The sequence below is a fragment of the Polyodon spathula genome, chromosome 7 (assembly GCF_017654505.1).
Source record: "Polyodon spathula isolate WHYD16114869_AA chromosome 7, ASM1765450v1, whole genome shotgun sequence".
Classification (NCBI taxonomy): Eukaryota; Metazoa; Chordata; class Actinopteri; order Acipenseriformes; family Polyodontidae; genus Polyodon; species Polyodon spathula.
Window position 1 is genome coordinate 24,325,554 of NC_054540.1, and position 20,871 is coordinate 24,346,424.

General features: G+C 38.0%; 1 protein-coding gene across 3 annotated transcripts in view; it reads right to left on the reverse strand.

The window, feature by feature from the left end:
- The window catches only part of LOC121318395 (early endosome antigen 1-like), a 29,858-nt gene that overhangs the window by 356 nt on the left and 8,631 nt on the right, over positions 1 to 20,871 (reverse strand). For all 3 annotated transcript variants that reach the window (XM_041255002.1, XM_041255001.1, XM_041255003.1), the window contains 21 exons: positions 20,597 to 20,752; positions 18,633 to 18,749; positions 14,907 to 15,245; positions 14,228 to 14,377; positions 13,874 to 13,993; positions 11,553 to 11,756; positions 11,244 to 11,444; positions 10,996 to 11,109; positions 10,677 to 10,832; positions 8,607 to 8,746; positions 7,855 to 8,185; positions 7,606 to 7,707; positions 7,315 to 7,509; positions 6,730 to 6,903; positions 6,074 to 6,259; positions 5,743 to 5,874; positions 5,108 to 5,293; positions 4,667 to 4,905; positions 2,747 to 2,867; positions 2,434 to 2,532; positions 1 to 2,042 (listed from right to left, as the gene is read on the reverse strand). The exon at positions 1 to 2,042 is cut by the window's left edge and continues 356 nt beyond it. In XM_041255002.1, the coding sequence (XP_041110936.1) occupies positions 1,923 to 2,042; positions 2,434 to 2,532; positions 2,747 to 2,867; positions 4,667 to 4,905; positions 5,108 to 5,293; positions 5,743 to 5,874; positions 6,074 to 6,259; positions 6,730 to 6,903; positions 7,315 to 7,509; positions 7,606 to 7,707; positions 7,855 to 8,185; positions 8,607 to 8,746; positions 10,677 to 10,832; positions 10,996 to 11,109; positions 11,244 to 11,444; positions 11,553 to 11,756; positions 13,874 to 13,993; positions 14,228 to 14,377; positions 14,907 to 15,245; positions 18,633 to 18,749; positions 20,597 to 20,752 (3,582 nt within the window). In that variant the 3' untranslated portion in view covers positions 1 to 1,922. The remainder of the gene's footprint in view (positions 2,043 to 2,433; positions 2,533 to 2,746; positions 2,868 to 4,666; positions 4,906 to 5,107; positions 5,294 to 5,742; positions 5,875 to 6,073; positions 6,260 to 6,729; positions 6,904 to 7,314; positions 7,510 to 7,605; positions 7,708 to 7,854; positions 8,186 to 8,606; positions 8,747 to 10,676; positions 10,833 to 10,995; positions 11,110 to 11,243; positions 11,445 to 11,552; positions 11,757 to 13,873; positions 13,994 to 14,227; positions 14,378 to 14,906; positions 15,246 to 18,632; positions 18,750 to 20,596; positions 20,753 to 20,871) is intronic.

Below are 20,871 nucleotides of genomic sequence, written 5' to 3' on the forward strand. Positions count from 1 at the left end.
TTTTCTGCATTTGTAATTGCGGAATTGATTTTTGCCAATGTTATTTTACACATTTCATACAATAATTTTACAGATTAGTACTTTTTGTTTTCCATTTTTACACAATATTAACATAGTTTGCAGTGATAACAAAATGTAAAAATCATCATAATAAAATAAAACAGGAAAATTGTCTGGCACTGTCTAAACAAAATAATACCATTATTGTTTAGCAAAAATGAATTCAGATCATAAATTTCATGATTGATAAAGGTCTGGAGGGCTAAAGTTAAAAAGAGGACGTCAATAGAACTCAAGCGGCTTTGTGATAATTTGCTGCAGGAAAGTGCACATAAATAGTAGGTAGTATGTAAATATAGGCAAAGAATATAAAAAGTTACAGAAAAACATACATCTTGGAAAAATAGGCCTAGACTACAAACTAATGTGTTTCGACATTCTCTTGGGGGTACCTAATCCCAAAAACAACTGAGAGGTAGACATAAAATAATCTGATCACTACACTGCTGAATGCGGCTTTCCTGTAAATGTTGCAGTACAGCACATTAGCAAAAAGCCCAGTTACTATTCTCAAATGGGCATTCAACTGTGACATGCCAGACATTTACCAAGTTTATTTAAAAGGACTGTCAGAATAACAGAATACAGTCATTTCTGCGATGTATTCAGAACTTGCAAAATGGCTGTGCCAGTATGCCAAACTAAGGCAATGAATTTGAAGAATAAGGTTGTCTATAGCACACAGCATATCTGCAGCTTTCAAATTCTGAAATATTCATGGCACAAGACAAGAGTACAGACACTTTAGCAGCAAAATCCAATGGAAAATGACTGGCACTTCAGGAAAAGTGTCCAGTGAGTCTGGAAATAAATTTCCCCTTGTTAAAACATAATTCCTCTGGATTAAAAAAAAAACACAAAAACAAACTTATTTTTTTCTTTTTTAAAATAAATCTTAAATTCTGGTTTATCTACAGCTAATCCATCTAACATAATCATGAGTATTGTCATCTAAAAGCATCACCAAATGCGTTTTACAAAACGACTGTATATGCATACACCAGAACTTAAGAAAAAAAATAATAAAAAAACAGGTTATACCCAGTCAGCATATACCATTATAGATCTAAATGCAAGCATCAAATTCATATAAGTAAAATGCAAAAAGACACATTCGATCTTTATAAACAGCAACTTTGCAATTGGTTATACTGCGAACAAGCAGTCAGTTGGAATCAATTTGATTTGTTGTTTGTAGAATCTGTTGATTTCTACCTGGCAGTGTCACGAATAAAATTACAAAAATGTGCTGGGCCTCACATATCCAGATTACCTACAAACAGCAATCTTTGGTTAAATACTTCCGTAGCTGGTAACTAGTGGTGTCTTGATAAGTCTCCAGAGATGTGTTTATCAGGTTAAATTTGTAGAACTAACTACTTTAAAAAACAAAATCAATTATTATAAATTACCAGCTTCCACAACAAACTTATGTGAAAGATTTTCATTATCATGTTCTCTAGTACATTTATACATACATTTTTTAAGTGTTCATCATCTCCCAAAAGCCAGCTAACTTAAGATGCATTGGTTCAAATCAGAGATTAAAAGGGTGAATTTTAGGATGCAGCACATCCAACCTACATCCAGATCAGCACTCTGAACTTACAGACTGCACTAGATAATTCAAAAGCTCAACAAACTCAAAAACTCCATGACTCTCAAAAATCCACCAAGATGAACACAGTCGGAATAACAATCAAGCTGCAAGCCATTAGTCCCTGTGATCCTATGCCATATGCTCTATATAATACAGTAATCAATCATTCTCAAAACTGGAATATTTTTCTTTTGAAAACAGACATGAGTGCATGTATAAAAGAATAAAAGGTATAGGCTCTGTATAGATGTAAGTGTTCTCATCACTGCAGCTCATCGAAGCAGGTGCTGCAGACTCGCACAGGCTTCTTGGACGATGGGGTTAAGGCATTCCTGGCTGAACATTCACCGCAAAAGATATTTCCACAGTGTCTACAGTGATGCTGTAGAGAAATCAAAAACAATGAAAATGTTAGCACATGACATGACAGCTGCCCTTTTTATTTAAATGTGCCTGGAGTAGGTTTTCAGTGATAAGGTATGTTTATTTTGGTGGTAACAACATGACAAACTGATCATAAATGGGATTACACCCATTTGGCATAGTACTGCATTACTGGAGATGTTTTAAGAAGTTCACAATTCGGAAATACAAATGTTCTGTAAACCTCACCATTGTTAATCTTACTTTAATGCCAGATAAATGTATAGCCTTTAGGAGAACGAGTTATGGATACCTGCTCCCTCGCTCACCTTTCCAAGATGTTCAAACACTCTCATGTGCCTAGAACGTGTAATATACAAAACACTGACGGATACAAAATGTACACATACCTTTCGTACAGTGACCGAAAACCCTTTTCCACATCCCATACAATTCTGAACCTCATTATCTTCAGCCCATTTCCGGGTTAGTGCTTGGGTATTTTTGATCTGTTGGGTCATAATTGAGACATTTAAAAAACTGTTAGATACCAGCAGCTTCTGGTGCAAGCAGAACAATCACCATGGATACTGACCATTAGAAGGATTAAACAAATCAATTCTGACAATGCAGGTCTATGGTTGTTACGCATTCTTAGCTCAAGAACATGTATTTGCTATTAAATAGTAAACCATCTAATGTATCTGTTAATTGAAAGTGCACCTGTAGCATTTGATTCTCCCTGCCCAGCTCTTGCATTGCTGCAGTTGTATCGTCCAGTTTCCTTCTCATTTCCATCATTTTGGTTTGTTGTTTTTCCATTTCCCCTTCACCCTTCAGACACCTGATTGAACAGCACATAAAATAACAAAATTAGGTATTCCTAATTTGAATTAATTACTAAAATGTTAAGAAACAATAAGCTCTTTTTATTTTTTCTTTGACAGTTGCTCCTTCCTCCCACGCCACTTCTAGGACTCACTGCATGAGGAGATGCCTTCTCTAATCTGTCCTGCACAGTAGGCTCAAGACTGGGAAATGCACATAAAGCCAGCTCTGGAAAAAATGTGTCATGTAAACCTTTTACATTTGCACAAGAAGTCAAAAAATAGCATTGAAAATTGGTGCTAGAATAGGAAAACCATAGAAAGCAAATACTTTGCATAGCAGTAACGAGTAACAATGTAGAGATGTATACATCAGTTGGTGTGGTGTTACTAACGGATTGGGAGAATTGTGTACATATTTACACATATATAAGAAATTGTGGAGACATTCTCTAGGGCAATTTTTGCTCAAGCTATTAAAATTGCTTACTTTTAAAAGTGGTCAGTTCTTTGTGCTGATCAGCCATCTGCATTGTACTGCTTAACACTAGAACCGCCATGGTAGTCATTTTGACTGTTTGAGGTTTTCAAATTCAAAATTACTCTGAGTGTCTGAAAGGTTATGTGGTTGTCCATTCATAACTTTTCCTACATACATGTATTAAATACCCCAACAGCGTTTGAAAGGCAGAATCACGAAAACAAGGAAACTGTAATCCCACCCACCTAGAAACGCAAAAGCCGTCATTTTGACTGTCTCTTACAATACATGTTTTTATATTGACTATAACCTACAATATTCTATTTTATTTGTATATACAAGCCTGTTGTTATCTCTACTAGACCTGGCAGCCACCAATTCCTTCATTTTCTACAAGGAATTTGCAGGGGGAAATATCAGTAGTAGAGATTTCATCTTGAAGCTAGCCACAGTGCTTCAGCTGAAACATTTCAAATCAGAAAAATGCAAAGCAGCAGGCTGCTGCACCTCAACCTGGATACTGTGCTGTACAGACTGACACATGCAAGAGAAAACATATGGTTACTTTTGTTTTAAATTAAAAAAAAAATTATATGTATATATACCTGTTTACACACTAGTTTCTTTTAAAATGTTTATTTCATTATAGTTTTTCATTTTTTGAAGTAGTATTTTATATGTGGCAAGTTAGAAAATAAACCCTTTTATGTTTAATTGTTCATTTAAGGAGGCAGTGTGGTCCAGTGCTTAAAGTTCAGGGCTTGTAACCAAAAGGTCACTGGTTCAAATCCCACCGCTACCACTGTCTGACTCACTGTGTGACCCTGAGTAAATCCACCCTGCAGATGAGATGTTAAATCAATGTCTTATTGTAAGTGACTCTGCATATAATGCACAGTTTACAGCCTACCTCTGTAAAGAGGTTTGTGATGGTGGTGCACTATGAAAAGCAATATATAAAATAAAGATATTATTATTACTACTACTATTATTTAAATACAGTGTTTTCTGCTGTGCAGATGTTTGATATGATGTGCCTGAATACAACTTTTGAGGTGTATCTGATAGTTTGTCTTTCATTTTGATATTGATGTTTAAAATGTAACTGTCACGACTACAGGCAGCAGTTTTAGGTATGAGTTGCCTTCTTCAGAGTCCACAGGCTTTTCTTAATCCATTGCTAGTTTAAGCAGTATACTTTAGAACTATTCATGAAATAGTATTTATACAAAATTCATTCACACCTGAGGCCACTCTGTTATTTGGCTGGCTGTGAATAGTCCTATATCTCTATATCCACCCCTCCTCACTCTCACACATAGAGTAAAAGCCCACCTCTCCAGCAGTGCCCTCCTCTCATCCTGGTTGTTCTGCAGCGTGGCCTCGAGCACTGCGATCTCCCCTCGCAGGTCATCTGTCTGCTTCTCCAGCTCCCCCACCCGCTGCTGACTGCTCTGCCACTCCTTCTTCAGAGTGCCGATGTTCTCGTTCAGCGCTGTGATCTCCATGCTCATCTTGGCCTCTGCCTCCTCATACCGCTTCCTCTGCTCCTCTTTAGCCTTCAGCTCTGTGTTCTGCAACACAAAAGTGTAACACTTTAGGATGTAGAGATTTCAAAACCAAATACTGGTTTTGTACACGTCTGGTTGGATTTGTACAATTTGGCAAAAAAACACTAAACCTGAATAAATATGACCTTTTACATAGTCATTTGCAATGACAATATACTGGTACTGTTCTGGTTTAAATGACTTGATTTAGAGAGTAACATTTTACCAGTTTGGACTCTCTCTGTGTCTGCTCCTTCTTCAGTTCTTCCTCTCTTTTACCGAAGGCCTCCCTGGTTGTCTTGTGTTCTTTCTTCTCCTGCTCCAAGGCAGATCTAAAGTTGTCAGCCACCCCCTGTGTATCCAACTTCTGCTGAATCAGCAACTGTTTGGCATCCTTCAGGTCTGTCAGCTCCTGTACATTATAAAATCGTTCAAAGCAGAGTAGGTTACATTAAAATGCACCTAATGCCTATAAAAACAAATTAAAATGCACAAAGAAAAGACATGGTAAGCCTAACCTGGAACTGCTGATTGAAAACAAGTTTGTTTTTAGTAAAATGCAACCCCCCTCTCACTCACCCCCCCCCCCCCCCAACTGAAAATACAAATTTAGAGCCAAAAGTAGATCACAACCTACATCTACCACATGTACACATTTAAATTGTGACACTGGATCCCTAACATATCCCTAGATTCCTATACTCACAAATTGTGGTAAAGAGCTTTGTCACGTTTCATCACAATTAGATAAGCCTCACTCTCTGTCTCGCTCCCTGTCTCTCATCCTGTTCTAAGGTCCTCTGATCTTTGTTTATTGTAACAATGCTCTTCATCTCCAACAGGTTTTTGGGTTTGGCTTACTTTCTCATACTGTTCTTTGAGCGCCCTATGTTCCTCAGTCAGCTCGCTCGCTTTCTTCTCCAGTTCAGACTTCAATTTGTTCAGCTCTGCTGCCTTCGACTTCTCCTTTTTCAATTCCTCTTCCTTTAACGTCTGCAAGAAAAATATGAAAATGTGCTCAATTTCAGTTGATGCTGGCTCAAAGCAATCAAAACACATTACGCTTGTAATCAGAACTAGATTTATGAACTAGGACCCAATGCAGACTAGTAATCTTTCTCTAACACGCAGCATCTACAACAGAAAAGTGAATAGCTGTAACTTGCAGACAGAGTTCCAAGTAATCACTCGCCTTTTGTTTTTGTTCATCCTGTAAAGTATTCTCCTGCCGTTTGATCTGCTCGTTCTTCTTTACCACATCCTGCTCCAGCTCAGCCTTGGCTGCTTTCAACTCTTGGATCAACTGACTCTGGCTGGCAAGTTGGTTTCTGTTTGTAACTAATTCTTCCTCAGCCAACGTCTGCTTCTCCTCTGTAATCTGTACAAACATTAAATTATTAATACTTTATATTAGAGATTAAAGGGATGGGAAAAGTAACAAGAGAACTACTAATAAACAACTACTGAGAATGCATATTTCTGCCTTTTACAGAATGAGTATAGCCAGTGATATTTATGAAATAAAGTAACTACTGCCTAAATTATTAAGAAAACTACGTTTCTAACTGAAACCAATTACAGTTGATATAGCCATACTACACTACTCCACAAAAATTAAAAGGAGCAAACACTAGCAAAAATAACACCAAGACATTCACCAGGTAGACCTTTTAAGTGTCTTTCAATAAATTGTGACACCTGTTGAGACCATTTTCCACTGCAAAAGACAAAACTGTGAAAGATTTGAGTTTTGAGGTGTAAATTATTATTAATGTAAACCTCCAAGACCAGTGACAGCTGACAGGAGTGCTTTGTAACTCTTAAATCACCACATGTATTATCACTCACCTTTAGGTCCTGCCTAATTGCAGAAAGCTCCGATTCTTTCCCATGCAATTCAGTTTGTAGTTTAGATTGACTTTCCTTTATGCTGTCATAGCATTTCTGAAGTTGGGTTAACTTTTCTTTCTCATCGTTTAACTCTTGTGATAACTGCTCTTTTAATTTCACCTCCACCTGAACCTAAAAAAAAAAGAAATAAAAATAACACATCACAACTGTATTAAATATATATATATATATATATATATATATATATATATATATATATATATATATATATATATATATATATATACACACACACACGCAGTATGTTTTTAACCTCAATAGGCTATTTATTTATTTTTTTATTTTTGATAACAGAATAAATGTACCAGATCTATTTTTGTTTTAATTACAGGCCTATATTAATAACCCCCTTCTCCTGTAATAAAAAAAAACAAAAAAAACCATGCTATTATGTTTCTATTTAAACAGGGTTTAAGTAATAAAACAAGCTAGCAAATAGTTACAACATACACCAGAAAACTAAGCTCCATGCCAGATCATCAAAAGCTTGCAATAATGAAGATGCTTGTTAACAACACCCACCTTCTGCAAATGAACAGTCTGTAAATCAGTTAACTGCGACTCCAGTTTTTTTATCTCTTGGGTAGAGGACTCTTGGGCTCCTTTTAACTTTCGCTGCAGCTGCTGCTCTGCTTTCTCCTTCTCCTTCAGTCCCTCCTGCACTTTTAAAAGCTGAGTGGTTACTGATGCCAGCTGGGATTTCAACTCTTTCTCAGTCTGCAACCAAAACAACCCCTTTCAGATCACAGGTTCATAGTCTTGAGTGGCACTAGAGCGGTGACTGACTGTCTATATCTATCTTTTTTCAATTACCTCATCCTTTTTCTGCAGCAGACTTTTAACCTCGTTTACTTCTTTAGCTGCAGACTCTGCTTTCTTCTGAAGCTCCCGATTCACTTTCTGATGAGATTTTTCCTGGAAAAAAAAAATTGATGAAAGCTGCCTTCCTTTTAAAGTGTGCTGCTTCATTACTCTCAAGCCCTACATAACACTCTGCATAAAAATGCATTTTAAGATTTCATTTTAGAAGCCAGTTCTGAATATAATACATACTGAACTAACCTTTTGATCTAAGGCTTCCTTTTCATTCTGCTTCTGCTTTTCCAGCTGCATCTGCAACTCCTTCAGAGACTGTGAGACTTTGGACAGGTTCTCTTTCATTACTGCTAGGTCTTTCAATAGAGACTCTTTCTCCTGCTGAGTTTTCTGAAGATTTTCTGTCAAGGCTTGAGCTTTGTTGCCCAGTTCCTCCTGCCGCGTCTTTGCCTCCTGCCTCAGCTTCTCCAGGTCTTGCTTTATGTTGACCTTGTCTTCCTCCTGCTTGGTCAGCTGTTGCTTTGCTTCTTCAAGAGCAGTGGACTTCTTTTGCAGTACCTCTTTGATAGTAGTTACACTGTTGAGAAATGTACAAGTAAACACACTCAACAGCTGGACTAGGCACTCTGCCAGATCACTATTCTATCCAGCGTTACTTATTTAGCTTTCAAAAATAAATGCAGCGTTGGTAACTCCTTTTTTTTCCGCAGTCATGGCATTTAACAAACTAGGCAATGTGATGCCCATATTGTTCCCATAAGCATTCTTCCTCTACCGGTTAATACCTTCTCAAAATCTTTCTGGGATTGCTGTTAATGACACCTGTTCATAATTAATACAATTCTGTTTAAACATAATTAAGCCCATAATACACTGCACAAACTCTCCCTGAAAAATACTGGTGTTCCACCTCAGATACCAAGTAGTGGTTTCAAAAGGTGTGAACAGGTAATCTGTTACTATAACAGTTACTACAGTATATAACCTAGTTCTCTTACACTCCCTTTTCTGCATCAAGCTGCTTGCAGAGTTCCTTCACTTGGTTTTCTGTTTCTGAACTCTGCTTCTTCCGTTTCTCAAGGTCCTGTTGAAGCTGATCTCTGTTCGTTTGAACTTCTTGGAGGTCAGCCTCGTGTTTCTGCAGTACAGCAATAGCAGGTTTTCAAAGAACTATTTCTAAATCGAAGGTTTCATACACTATTACCATCTTTTCAAATCAATTTTCAAAATGGAACATATACCACCAATAGGAAAATTAGATGAAGCAATGGCCTCCTCATTCATATATATATATATACAAAGTACTGTGCAAAAGTTTTAGGCAGGTGTGAAAAAATGCTGTAAAGAGTGCTTTCAAAAATAGACATGTTAATAGATTATATTTATCAATTAACTAAATGCAAAGTGAGTGAACAGAAGAAAAATCTACATCAAATCCATATTTGGTGTGACCACCCTTTGCCTTCAAAACAGCATCAATTCTTCTAGGTTCACTTCAGGGATTTTGTAGGCATAGTCAGGCATATAATTAAACAATTACACCAAACAGGTGCTAATGATCATCAATTCAATATGTAGGTTGAAACACAATCATTAACAGAAACAGAAACGGCTGTGTAGGAGGAATAAAACTGGGTGAGGATCAGCCAAACTCCGCTAACAAGGTGAGGTTGCTGAAGACAGTTTACTGTCAAAAGTCATACACCATGGCAAGACTAAGCACAGCAACAAGACACAAGGTAGTTATACTACATCAGCAAGGTCTCTCCCAGGCAGAAATTTCAAGGCAGACAGGGGTTTCCAGATGTGCTGTCCAAGCTCTTTTGAAGAAGCACAAAGAAACGGGCAACGTTGAGGACCGCAGACACAGTGGTCGGCCAAGGAAACTTACTGCAGCAGATGAAAAACACATCATGCTTACTTCCCTTCGCAATTGGAAGATGTCCAGCAATGCCATCAGCTCAGAATTGGCAGAAAACAGTGGGACCCTGGTACACCCATCTCCTGTCTGGAGAAGTCTGGTCAGAAGTTGCCTTCACGGAAGACTTGCAGCCAAAAAGCCATACCTCTGATGTGGAAACAAGGCCAAGCGACTCAACTATGCACGAAAACACAGGAACAGGGGTGCAGAAAAATGGCAGCAGGTGCTCTGGACTGATGAGTCAAAATTTGATATTATATAATTTGATATTATAATATTTGGCTGTAACAGAAGGCAGTTTGTTTGCCGAAGGGCTGGAGAGCGGTACACGAATAAGTGTCTGCAGGCAACAGTGAAGCATGGTGGAGGTTCATTGCAAGTTTGGGGCAGCACTTCTGCAAATGGAGTTGGGGATTTGGTCAGAATTAATGGTCTCCTCATGCTGAGAAGTATAGGCAGATACTTATCCATCATGCAGTACCATCAGGGAGGCATCTGATTGGCCCTAAATTTATTCTGCAGCATGACAACGACCCCAAACATACAGCGAAAGTCATTAAGAACTATCTTCAGCGTAAAGAAGAACAAGGAGTCTTGGAAGTGATGGTCCACACAGAGCCATGATCTCAACATTATCAATTCTGTCTGGGATTACATGAAGAGAGAGAAGCAACTGAGGCTGCCTAAATCCACAGAAGAACTATGGTTAGTTCTCCAAGATGTTTGGGCCAACCTACCTGCCACGTTCCTTCTAAAACTGTGTGCAAGTGTACCTAGAAGAATTGATGCTGTTTTGAAGGCAAAGGGTGGTCACACTAAATATGGATTTGATTTAGATTTTTCTTCTGTTCACTCACTTTGCATTTAGTTAATTAATAAATATAAACCATTAACATGTCTATTTTTGAAAACATTCTTACTTTACAACATTTTTTCACACCTGCCTAAAACTTTTGCATAGTACTATATATATATACATACATACATACATACATACATACATACATATATATATATATACACACACACACACACATACATACACATACACACATTTTTTTTTTTTTTTTTAATTATACACATGTATACATACAGTTTAGAATATTTTTTCAGAATTAAAATATTAAGGTAAACATTGTATACAAACCTTAACCTGTCCTTCAAGTTGCTCAATCTTCTGCTCTGAGTTCAGCAGCTTCTCCTTGTTCTCCTTCAGGTTGCTCTCCAGTTGACTGCAATGCTCTTTTTTATCCTCAAGCTTGGTGCTGACTTGGTCCAACTGAGCCTTGATTTTGGTTAGCTCCTGCAAATACAGTCACTGAAATTTTATATATGAACAAAATTAGGTAGGCTGTTGCACAACATCATGTCCATTTCCAGTATACATTGAGAAAGAGTATGTGACTGACAATAACCAGTAGTTTTACACATGAATGCAGACTGAGTGGTGTAGCATCATGTCTTACCTGCTGCTTGTCCTGCAGTGCATGCTGGGCTGTCTCTAAGTGGTTCTGCAAATCGGCTCGCTGGGCAGCTTTGGCAGCTTCAGCCGAAAGCAGTAATTCAGTCTTCGCCTTCAACTACAATTTAAGGGCACTTTATTATGAACAGTAGAATTTCAAACCATTCTAATGTTTTAACATTTTTCAGGAATAGGCCATATGAGATGTGACATCATGTTCCCAGAGGTCTGCAAGCTGGTTTCAGTGTTTACCTGAGAATCTAGTTGGGTCACTTTCTCCTTGCTCTCAGCGATTTGTCCATTGAGCTCACTGATGGTGGTCTCCAGGGAGAGACAGCGATCCTGGGCTCCCCTTAAGTGGGTCTTCTGCTCCTGGACCTGCTCATGAAGGTTGTCCTGGGCCTGCTTGTGGCTCTCTGACTGATTCTTAAGCTTGTCTGTCAATTGGGTAACCTGGAATAGACAGACTATTCATTAGACCAATCTCTACACATTCTCCCACACACACTGGTCACGGTACATGTCTTTCAAAAAGACTTTACAAGGACATGTATTCTCTACCTGCTCCTGCAGAGCGTGGTTTTTCTCCTGCAGCTGGTTGAGCACGGCTGTCTCCCCCTCCCCTGCTTGGATTTTTGCACACAGATCATCCCGCTCTGTTTCCAGCTGGGTGATGCTGTCCTTGCTCTTCTGTAGCAGAGCTTCCAGGTTCTGGATCTTCTGGTCTTTATCCCCAATTTGACGCAATACTTGTTCCAAATCATTCTAGAGTAAGTTTTACATTTGCATTAGAATGCTCCTGTTAACATTTTTTTTTTTTTGGTACAAATTTCTATCTAGGCTTTAAAAATGCAGTTATCTCAAAGGTCCACTACTCAGTTACTGCACTCTGCCCAGTATCAAGAATGATTATAGCTATTGGAAACTGAAAGGAACCTACAGTTACTTATCGCAGCATGTACAAGTTCTGAAGCAGGTTTAATGTATGTATATGTTTGGACCCCAACTTGGAATATGGCCTCATCAGGTTGGCATTCATTCATTTTTAGAACCCTGAAATCTTTTCATGTTGAGGTTGTCCTGCGAATGACCCATCGCGATTTAGGACATTCACTTAACCTGAACCCGATCTGAAGAAGATCACTCGAAAACACAAGCAGTGAGCGCAACATCACAGTGCGCGTCAGTCTACCAATTAAAGCAACAGTATCACATTAGCTGCTTAGTACACAACACAACAGAATAACACACCACATCAAATAGCAACCTAAATATTCTACATTTATTTAATTCTATTCTTTATTTAAAACTAAAACATGATCTATGGGTAGAATTGTACAGAAGTTTTTTTTTCTTCTTCTTTTTTAGAGTTTATACTTTGTTTAAAGTGGTGGGTGAGCGTTTGCCAAATACAATACAGTACATTCCTTTCTTAGAGTAAGTCAGTTTTTATTTCTCTTCATACACAATTGTCTTCATTTTCATATAATAATAATAATAATAATAATAATAATAATAATAATAATAATAAATACAAATAAATAAAATCAGATAGTTTGACAATTTGATATGAAAGCATAGGTCTGCAATGTATTGTATCAATCTCGGTTAACGCATCAGACAGGACAAGGCAATCCACACACAGACGGAGGACGGGTGCAAACTCGGGACCTCTCGCACTAAAGCATAGCGCCGATACCGCTGTACAAAAGAGCCAGCTCCCTTGCAAGTAGCGTATAATCGGGTTTATGTCTTCGTGTGTGATTACGTCACCTATCACCTAAGTGCACGCTACACTGTGTATTTATTTATGTTATTTCCAAAGCAGCACAGTTTGACACATTTGGAGCTACTATACTTCAAACTAGCATACTGTTGGAATGTACTTATTATTTTTGCCAGGTTACAATATTTCAATTAATCAATCAATGAATGTATTTTTATAGAAAGCCTTTCATGGCAATGCCATCCCAAAGCTCTTTACAGAGAAACAAAAAATGTATTAGTTAGTTAATTAATTAATTAATTAATTAGATAGATAGATAGATAGACAGATATACACACACCAAAAGCTAGTAAAAACAAATGTTTTTTTTAGCAGTGCTTTACATTTCTCAAGACAATGAGAGCCTCTCACAATTAGTGGCAATGAGTTCCAAAGATTAGGAGTACCAGTGGGGAAACTCTGACCTCCCGGAGTGACACACCTGGTCAAGGGAACAGCCAGCATCTAGGAGCATAAAGAGCGCAGCCGACGCCTAGCGATGCAGAGATGCAGCAAGTCCGATAAATATTTAGGGCCAGTTCCCCGGACAGCCTTGAAGGTCAACAGAAGAATCTTAAAAATAGCCCGATATCTGAACGTTTCCACGACTGATCATATGTTCATTTTGTTTTGTACTTGCTGCTAGTCAGTACTCTTGCAGAAGCAGCATTCTGGACAAGTTGCACTATTCAGACTCTAATTAATGTTATTATTTATTAGAATTAAACAAACAAGTAGATTATTTAGGATGCCATTTTGGTGTTATTTTATTCTGAATACAGCAAAAATGATGGGACTCTGTTGTGTACTGTGCAGCTAATGTGGTACTGTAGCTTTAATTGGAAGACCGACACGCACTCCGATGTTGCTGCTCACTGCTTAAGTTAGGTTGTGTCTTCGGATGATCTTCAGATTGGGTTCGGGTTAAGTGAATTTTCTGCATTCAGATGAGGTCATTCGCAAGACAACCCCACCCCAAACTCGAAAGATCTCAGGGCTCTGAAACCTTTTAACCCCAACCAGATGTAGTCGATATGATCTAGATGGGGGGGGCGTAATTCGAGTTGGGGTCCTAACACATACACTTCAATACAACCTGGTGTGAGGGAGTTTTTACCTGTGCCTCTCGTAGTTTGGAGGTGGTGTTTTGTTGCACACCCTGCAGCTCCTGATGTTGTTGTCTTGCTTTGTCCAACTGATGCTGCAATTCAGTTGAGTTTACTGCATTTTCCTTTATCTATAATAATCAACAGAAAGAAAAAAATACAATCTGTGTTTTTCTCATGGTTTGCTTAATTATGCACAAATACTCTTCACCTAATAGCTAAAAACAAGTTTCATCACAAATAAACCAACAGTTCTTCAGATATCACATCTGTCGTGTGCACATCCAGCAGGTGATAAAGCAGCTACACGGCTAACCATATTTGCTGAAATAAATAAATAAATAAAATACAAATAAAAAACATACCTGCTCTTCTGCGCGGGAGAGTTTGAGCTGCAGGTCGGCTACCTGCTGCTCCTTGTCCTTCAGCTTCTCTCCAGAGAGCTGTCTCTGCTCCTTCAGACGGCCCTGAACCTCCCCAAGCTGCCGCTCCGTCTCCAGCAGTTTAGAGTGCAGCTGCAAGAGAGACAGGTGAATACATGACCTGAAGCGGCCGGTACTGAAATGAGCAGGCCATTCAGTTAATGTCACCCACACACCCTTCCTATCCTGTCAAAGGTTATAAGCATGATATTTATGTACTCTCTTGGCCAGAATAATGATACATGGGTCAAATAACTGCAGTTAAAATAGCTCTTGTAGGAAGAAGACAGAGAACATAATCAAAAACTAACTGATACCATGTATTTGTGGTAATAAAAGTTGCTACTTTTCTGCATTTCTTGCTCAAGAATTCATGTCTTTCGTAGTTTTGCTTTGCCTTGCTAATTTAGATCTTCCTAATCTCTGGAACCACGCTGTCAATAAGAATGCTTGTTTTGGCACAGATTACTGACTGATCCCAAGTACCAATTAATTTTTTCTCCGGATTCCAACCTCTGTTAAGCAGATTTGAGCCGTTACATAATAGATCCCTGAAGACCTCCATTTGGATTACATTCAATGCTTTATATCAAAACATGAATGCCAAAAACTGGACTCTCACCTGGTTGATCTCACTCTGCTGCTGCAGGCCTTGCTGCTCCTTCTCCTCTCTCTGCTGCTGGACCTGTTTGAACTCTGCTTTTAGTTGCTGGTGCCTGACCTCCACCTCAGAGAGCTCTCCCTTCAGCTTCTGACTGGCCTCCTCCCTCTCCCTCAGCTCAGACTGCACTCTCTGAAAGGAGGTCTCGATCGACGAGGCCTGCGTCTGCAACTGCTGGCAGTCTAGCTCCTTCTGCTGTAGGCTGGCCTGTAAGCCCTTCTTACTCGTCACCTCTTCATTCAGATGCTTCTCCAATTCCTCATACTCTTTCTCCTTCTTTGACAGCTTTTCTGAGAAACTCTTAAAAAAAAATAAGTGTCTGTAAAAAAAACTTCTTGATACAACCTGATTCAGAAGCTGCTCTTCTGATCTAGTTGGCTGCTATAGACATAATATGTAACATCTTGTACTGTGTATTAACAGCAGTATTTTTTCAGTTAACTAAAACAAAACGAGAAAATAAACATGAAAAACGAATATTGTACATTGTATTAATAGCGTTTCATGAAATTTCTATATAAATAGCAGTCAAGCTGTACTGAATTCCTGCTTTGTTGCACTGTTATTAATGTGAGTCTTGGTCGAACACGTGACTAAATTCACAGCTCCGAGTCACTCCCCCATAGTGATAACTGGTTGTAGTATGATTTTGTGCTCAACTACCGGGTTATGTGTAGTTAAAAATGCCTGAAAAATCAACAAGTGGCAGATGAAAAGAGTGCTTGATCTGTGCAATTTCAAATAAAAGTGACAAAAGCATGTGCAAAATAAGCACATGCAATTTAATTATGGAAGACGGTACAGTATATTTGTTTTTTTGTATGCACTATGTAGCAACTCTGCGTCACCATACAAAAAAAGTTTTTCTAAAACTGAAATAAATCTTTTTAATTTAAATGGTACATAAGACCCCTTGAATTTTTGTTTTTGTTTGTTTTTACATTTTGACCACTTTTTAAAACTTTTAAATTGCATTCCTCAGAACTACATTTCCCATCCTCCTCCTGCTCACATATGTAATGGAGATGGATTTACCAGTGAGCAGGAGGATGATGGGAAATGTACTTCTGAGAGGTCCATGCAGGTACATGTGAAGCCTCCTTGAGGCAGGGAATGCAATTTAAGTTTTAAAAAGTGGTCAAAATGTAAAAACAAACAAAAATTAAAACAATACACACATCTTATGTAAACAGTTGTAGCAACACATGGGAACATGTAACACAATAAAATACAAAGGTCCTTATGTATGCTTTAATTAATTGAAATAAACTAAAGAATAATTTAAAAACGGAAACTAAATAAATAAAACAATAATACTACCAACTAAATAAAAACTAAAACTGAAAACACACTGAATACAAGCTATGCAACACAATGAAAAATAGCAGATCACTAGACAGATTTGGCTCTCACTTCTATAATGACACATGGCTGAGTTTACATTTGTCTATGTCAGGCAATTAGAACTGAATAGCAGCTACTGGATTCAGATAAAAGCACTGGCATAAAATAAACAAAATGTATTAGCGTAATTGCAGAACCACTCACAACAATTACTGTAAACAATCATTGCGAGTGGTTCTGCAGGGGACTGTAAAATGAATAGGAATGTCATTTGAAGTTACCTATAATATTATTAGTGTTAGTTAGGGTGTTCCTGCTCTCAGCCAACGATACTGTTTGTGTGCATAATCCAGTTTGCAAGATTAAATTGTATTTTACAGCTTATCCTAATGCTTGCTCGAAGATATGCTGCATTTGTTTGTTGTTTTATCGACACTTCCTAAAAGTATATATATTAAAATATATTTATAGTTCCAAAAAGTTAATAATAGACAGACATGGCAGCCAGGATTTATTAGGTTAACTAAATGCAGTCTGTTCTAGCTGATTACGAGGTCACTTAACAATAGTAAAAGTGACATAAGCCTGCTGCTTTGAACTGTGGTCCAAGTCCATAGCTAACTAGTTATTGCAGCTTTCAATCATAGCTTTACCGGATTGATTTCCTCGTATTAGAGGAGGCAGAATCTAGGATGGGATTACAGTTGCTTTTTCATGAATTTTCCCCAACAAATGTTGCATGCTGTGTGCCAGAGTAAGGGCTCAGTTCTAATCCATCCTCAAGCAAGGAAGATGATTCACACACCAGGCCTTCTGCCCTCCTCTGGTTCAAATATGGTTTGACCATTTGCTTGGCTTCTCATTTCAATACGTCATGAAGAAACACATGGCACTAAACATGAAACCCACAAACACCATTCCTTAACCACAGCTCAAAACAAAGAGACAGAGGTACTGACACGAGATATATATATATATAAATTTAGCCTCCATGATTAAGACTCCCAAGATATGCGCTTACAAGTGTTGACTCCATGCTGTTAAATTACAGGCTGTCAGTAACACTGTAATGCCATGATCCCTATTAACCACTTCAACTCTAAACCCAAACCGATCGTGAAACCAAGTGGCTAAGGTCATACAGCAAGAAATGAACAAGCGTGTACAAAGCAGAAGCTGCTTCACTGTAATTTTCCTGCACTATTTTTTTCTTCAAATACACTAGTTGTGGATTTTTAGCCCCTGTGAAGGGGACATAGTGCAGGCGGTTGTATGTACGTGCCACACTTCACACATTTTTCCATATATCTAGATTACTGCTGGTCATGAAACTTGGTACTAATATTAGTTGGGATAAATTATTGAATATCAGATTCTGGAGAATACACCAAGATGTCTGCCTGTCAATTCAGACATCCGTCCATCTGCATGTCACATTTCTATGTTTTGCATATCTGGAGAACCGTATATCCAACTGTATTGAAACTTGGTATTAACATTATTTTGCATAAGATATTGGTAGTACCCAATTCTGGAAACATATTTAGATGTTTGTCCATTAAGACATCTGTATGTCACATTTCCAGTTTTGCATACATAGTAGATGCAACTTATTAACAACCTCTCAGTTCCCAGCAAAACGTTGTCATTAACCGAAAGTTCCCAATAAGTGAAAAGCCGTTTTCAAGTGTATCTATATGGAACAACGATATAGACCTACTGAAATACATGTGTTTTAAGTGTTAAAAAATTAACATGACAAATACCCAAACATAGAACCGTTTACTTCACGTGTGTGTAAAACAAAACAAAAAGTCTATTAATATATTGATCTACTGTAGCTGTGGTTCTATCCCAAGTTGAAAATACCAATATGGGTTTAGTCATGACTAGATATTCAGAGTCAAAAAAGGTGCTGCTATTAAAGAACAGCTAACAAGTGGATTATGAACAACGGACCATACATTTCAGAAAGGACAATCAGCATTGCTATTGGCTGGCCTAATACCAAATAGATTGGATAGGTATGCATATGTAAACATATGAACACACAAGTCCTTCTAGAGCAATCACTTAGGGGTGGTTTGTGACCAGACTATTCACTGTGGAGTTAGCAAACCTTTAGCTCTGTCTGTCAGGCGGAATATGTCAATTTTAGTTTAAATAATATCAGCCTACGCAACAAGGTTGCCATTACTTTGTTTTGGCAAAAGACTGGTCATACAATTCTACATAAAATTACAAAATGTCACTAAACATTTTTTGGGAAAGGTACTGCCCAAGCACAAATGCAAGTCCAATCTGTTAATGCCTTTTGTTCTCCTTGTTCCTTGTCCCCCTCACCTGGTTTTGCTGCTCCAGTACATTCAGAGAGCTCTGGAGTTTCTGCAGCTCCTTGGTATAAACTGCAACTTCCTGAGGACCTTTTGCCAGCTCGGCTCGTAATTGGGATATTGTTTTCTAGATAGAAAACAACAGTGTGTTAATTATATTAACCAATGAAAGGGTAAGAGGTCACAGTATAGAACAATGCAAAGGAACCAGGTTGGAATCACTATTTCAACATATAGCTATGGCCAGAAGTTTTGCATACCTTAGGATTGAGACCAAATAAAACCAAATTCTAATAATAATAAATTATAATATACAATATTATACAATATAAACATTTAGATAGTTTACTTAACATCATGTAATCAAAGAAACTGCAAAATGATGTTGTAATAAATGTTTACCGGAAGCCATAACTATATTCATCTCATAGAAAATAAAGTTACACACTGCACAGAGCAGCAGATTGATAAAATGCTAAAACTTCACCTCAAGTTTGGGTTTCTCCATAAGAAAATGTAAAATAAATGAGATGGATGCAGAATGGAAGAAAAAAATAGCAGTGATTAAATAGTGTTAAAAATGAATGTTGGCTTTGTAGGTACACACTAATTTAGGAGATCACCTGAACTGTGTTCTAGTAATTGCTGTCCTTTACAAAACACATATTCTGGATGTTAGATTAAAGGAGGGTTTCAGAGTAAACATATGCCTACTTCATAATTAAATGGTAACAGAACACCTGGTGGTTCTTGTGTTGTACATATCACAACAATTTATTTTTCAATATAATCCAGATTATTTTTTATTTGTATTTTTAAAATATTTTTTACACACACATCATGGGCCATAAATCAGATGGAGAATAAAACCAAGACAATCCTTCAATTCTCACCCAGGAGCTTTTGTTAGGAGAAAGAGGATTTGTAACATGAGCATCATAGTGTATTCATAGTGTGTACAGATCATGCTCCCTACTAAAACAATGCTGATGAGTGAAAGTTGAGAAACGTTCTCGTTTTATTTCTCAGCTGATTTATTACACCCCTGAATGGTGACAAAAAAAAAAAAAAAAAAAATCCACAAAAAAGTGGTACAAATGGGACGGCTGCATCTGAACAAGAGAGCCAACACACTAGGTAGTGAGGAATTGTTTAAACTAGGACTGAGGGGGGCAGGGTATAGTAGACAAGACAATGCTGGACCCAAGGGAGAAACTAATAAGGAGACTAGGCAAGTCATGGTGGGCAACAAAATACCCGTGTTTAAATGCGAAGTAGTTATAAGCTATGAAAACTAAATCTCATTGGGATTACCAAAATGTAGTTTATCCCCGGTGACGGACAGGAATATTCAACAGCAAGGACATTATTAACATGCCCCAAGACAAAGACAGTCCTCAAACAATCCTGCACACATTTAGTACGAATCAAACCGAGGTATTAAGGACTGGAGGCTCTCAAGAGTAACAAATCCCCTGGTCCAGTCTTTGGTGTTAGTATAACAGCCTTTGGTTACTATTGGGGCACATACACTGTGTCCGGCATATATGAATGTACGGCAGTGTCTGTATAGTGAAGGACTACTGTACTTGTATTTAAAAAAGGGAGATGAGGCAGAACCAGAAAAAAACTGTTTTAATCCTTTTGTGCATCTTTTTAGCTGTTGGTGTAATCGTAGTGGACAACATTTGATCACCAAGGCAACCCAGCTAATATGATAACTGCCTGATAAGTTTGAATGCAAAAAAAAAGGAATGCCAAAAATGTAGAATTGGAGTGCCCCACCACACTGTAACAATAACTGTCTGCATGTACATTATTTGAAGAGGATACAATTATATTTTCAGAGATGCCAAGCTATTTAGTATTCTTTGGGATAAATGGAGAAACAAATGTCCCATCCACAGTTGTTCTGCATGTACTCATCTGTCCCATACCTATTGAAATGGTTTATTGAAAAAGTTTCAGCGTTACCTCAGAGGTTGTAAAATCAGCCTGCAGCTGCTTGTACTGATTCTTGAGCCTCTCAGATTTCTCCTCGCTCTCCCGGGTCATCTGGTCCATCACAGTCTGGACCTGGATCAGCTCCTTCTTCAGAACCTCAACATCTTCCACACCAGGCCGCTGAAGCTGTTGAAGTCACAGAAAATGATGATGATGATGATGGCGATTATTATTTCAAATCTTGCCTATTAAATGACATCTTGACATACAAAGGTCCGTACTGAGTCATGATTACATTACCTCAA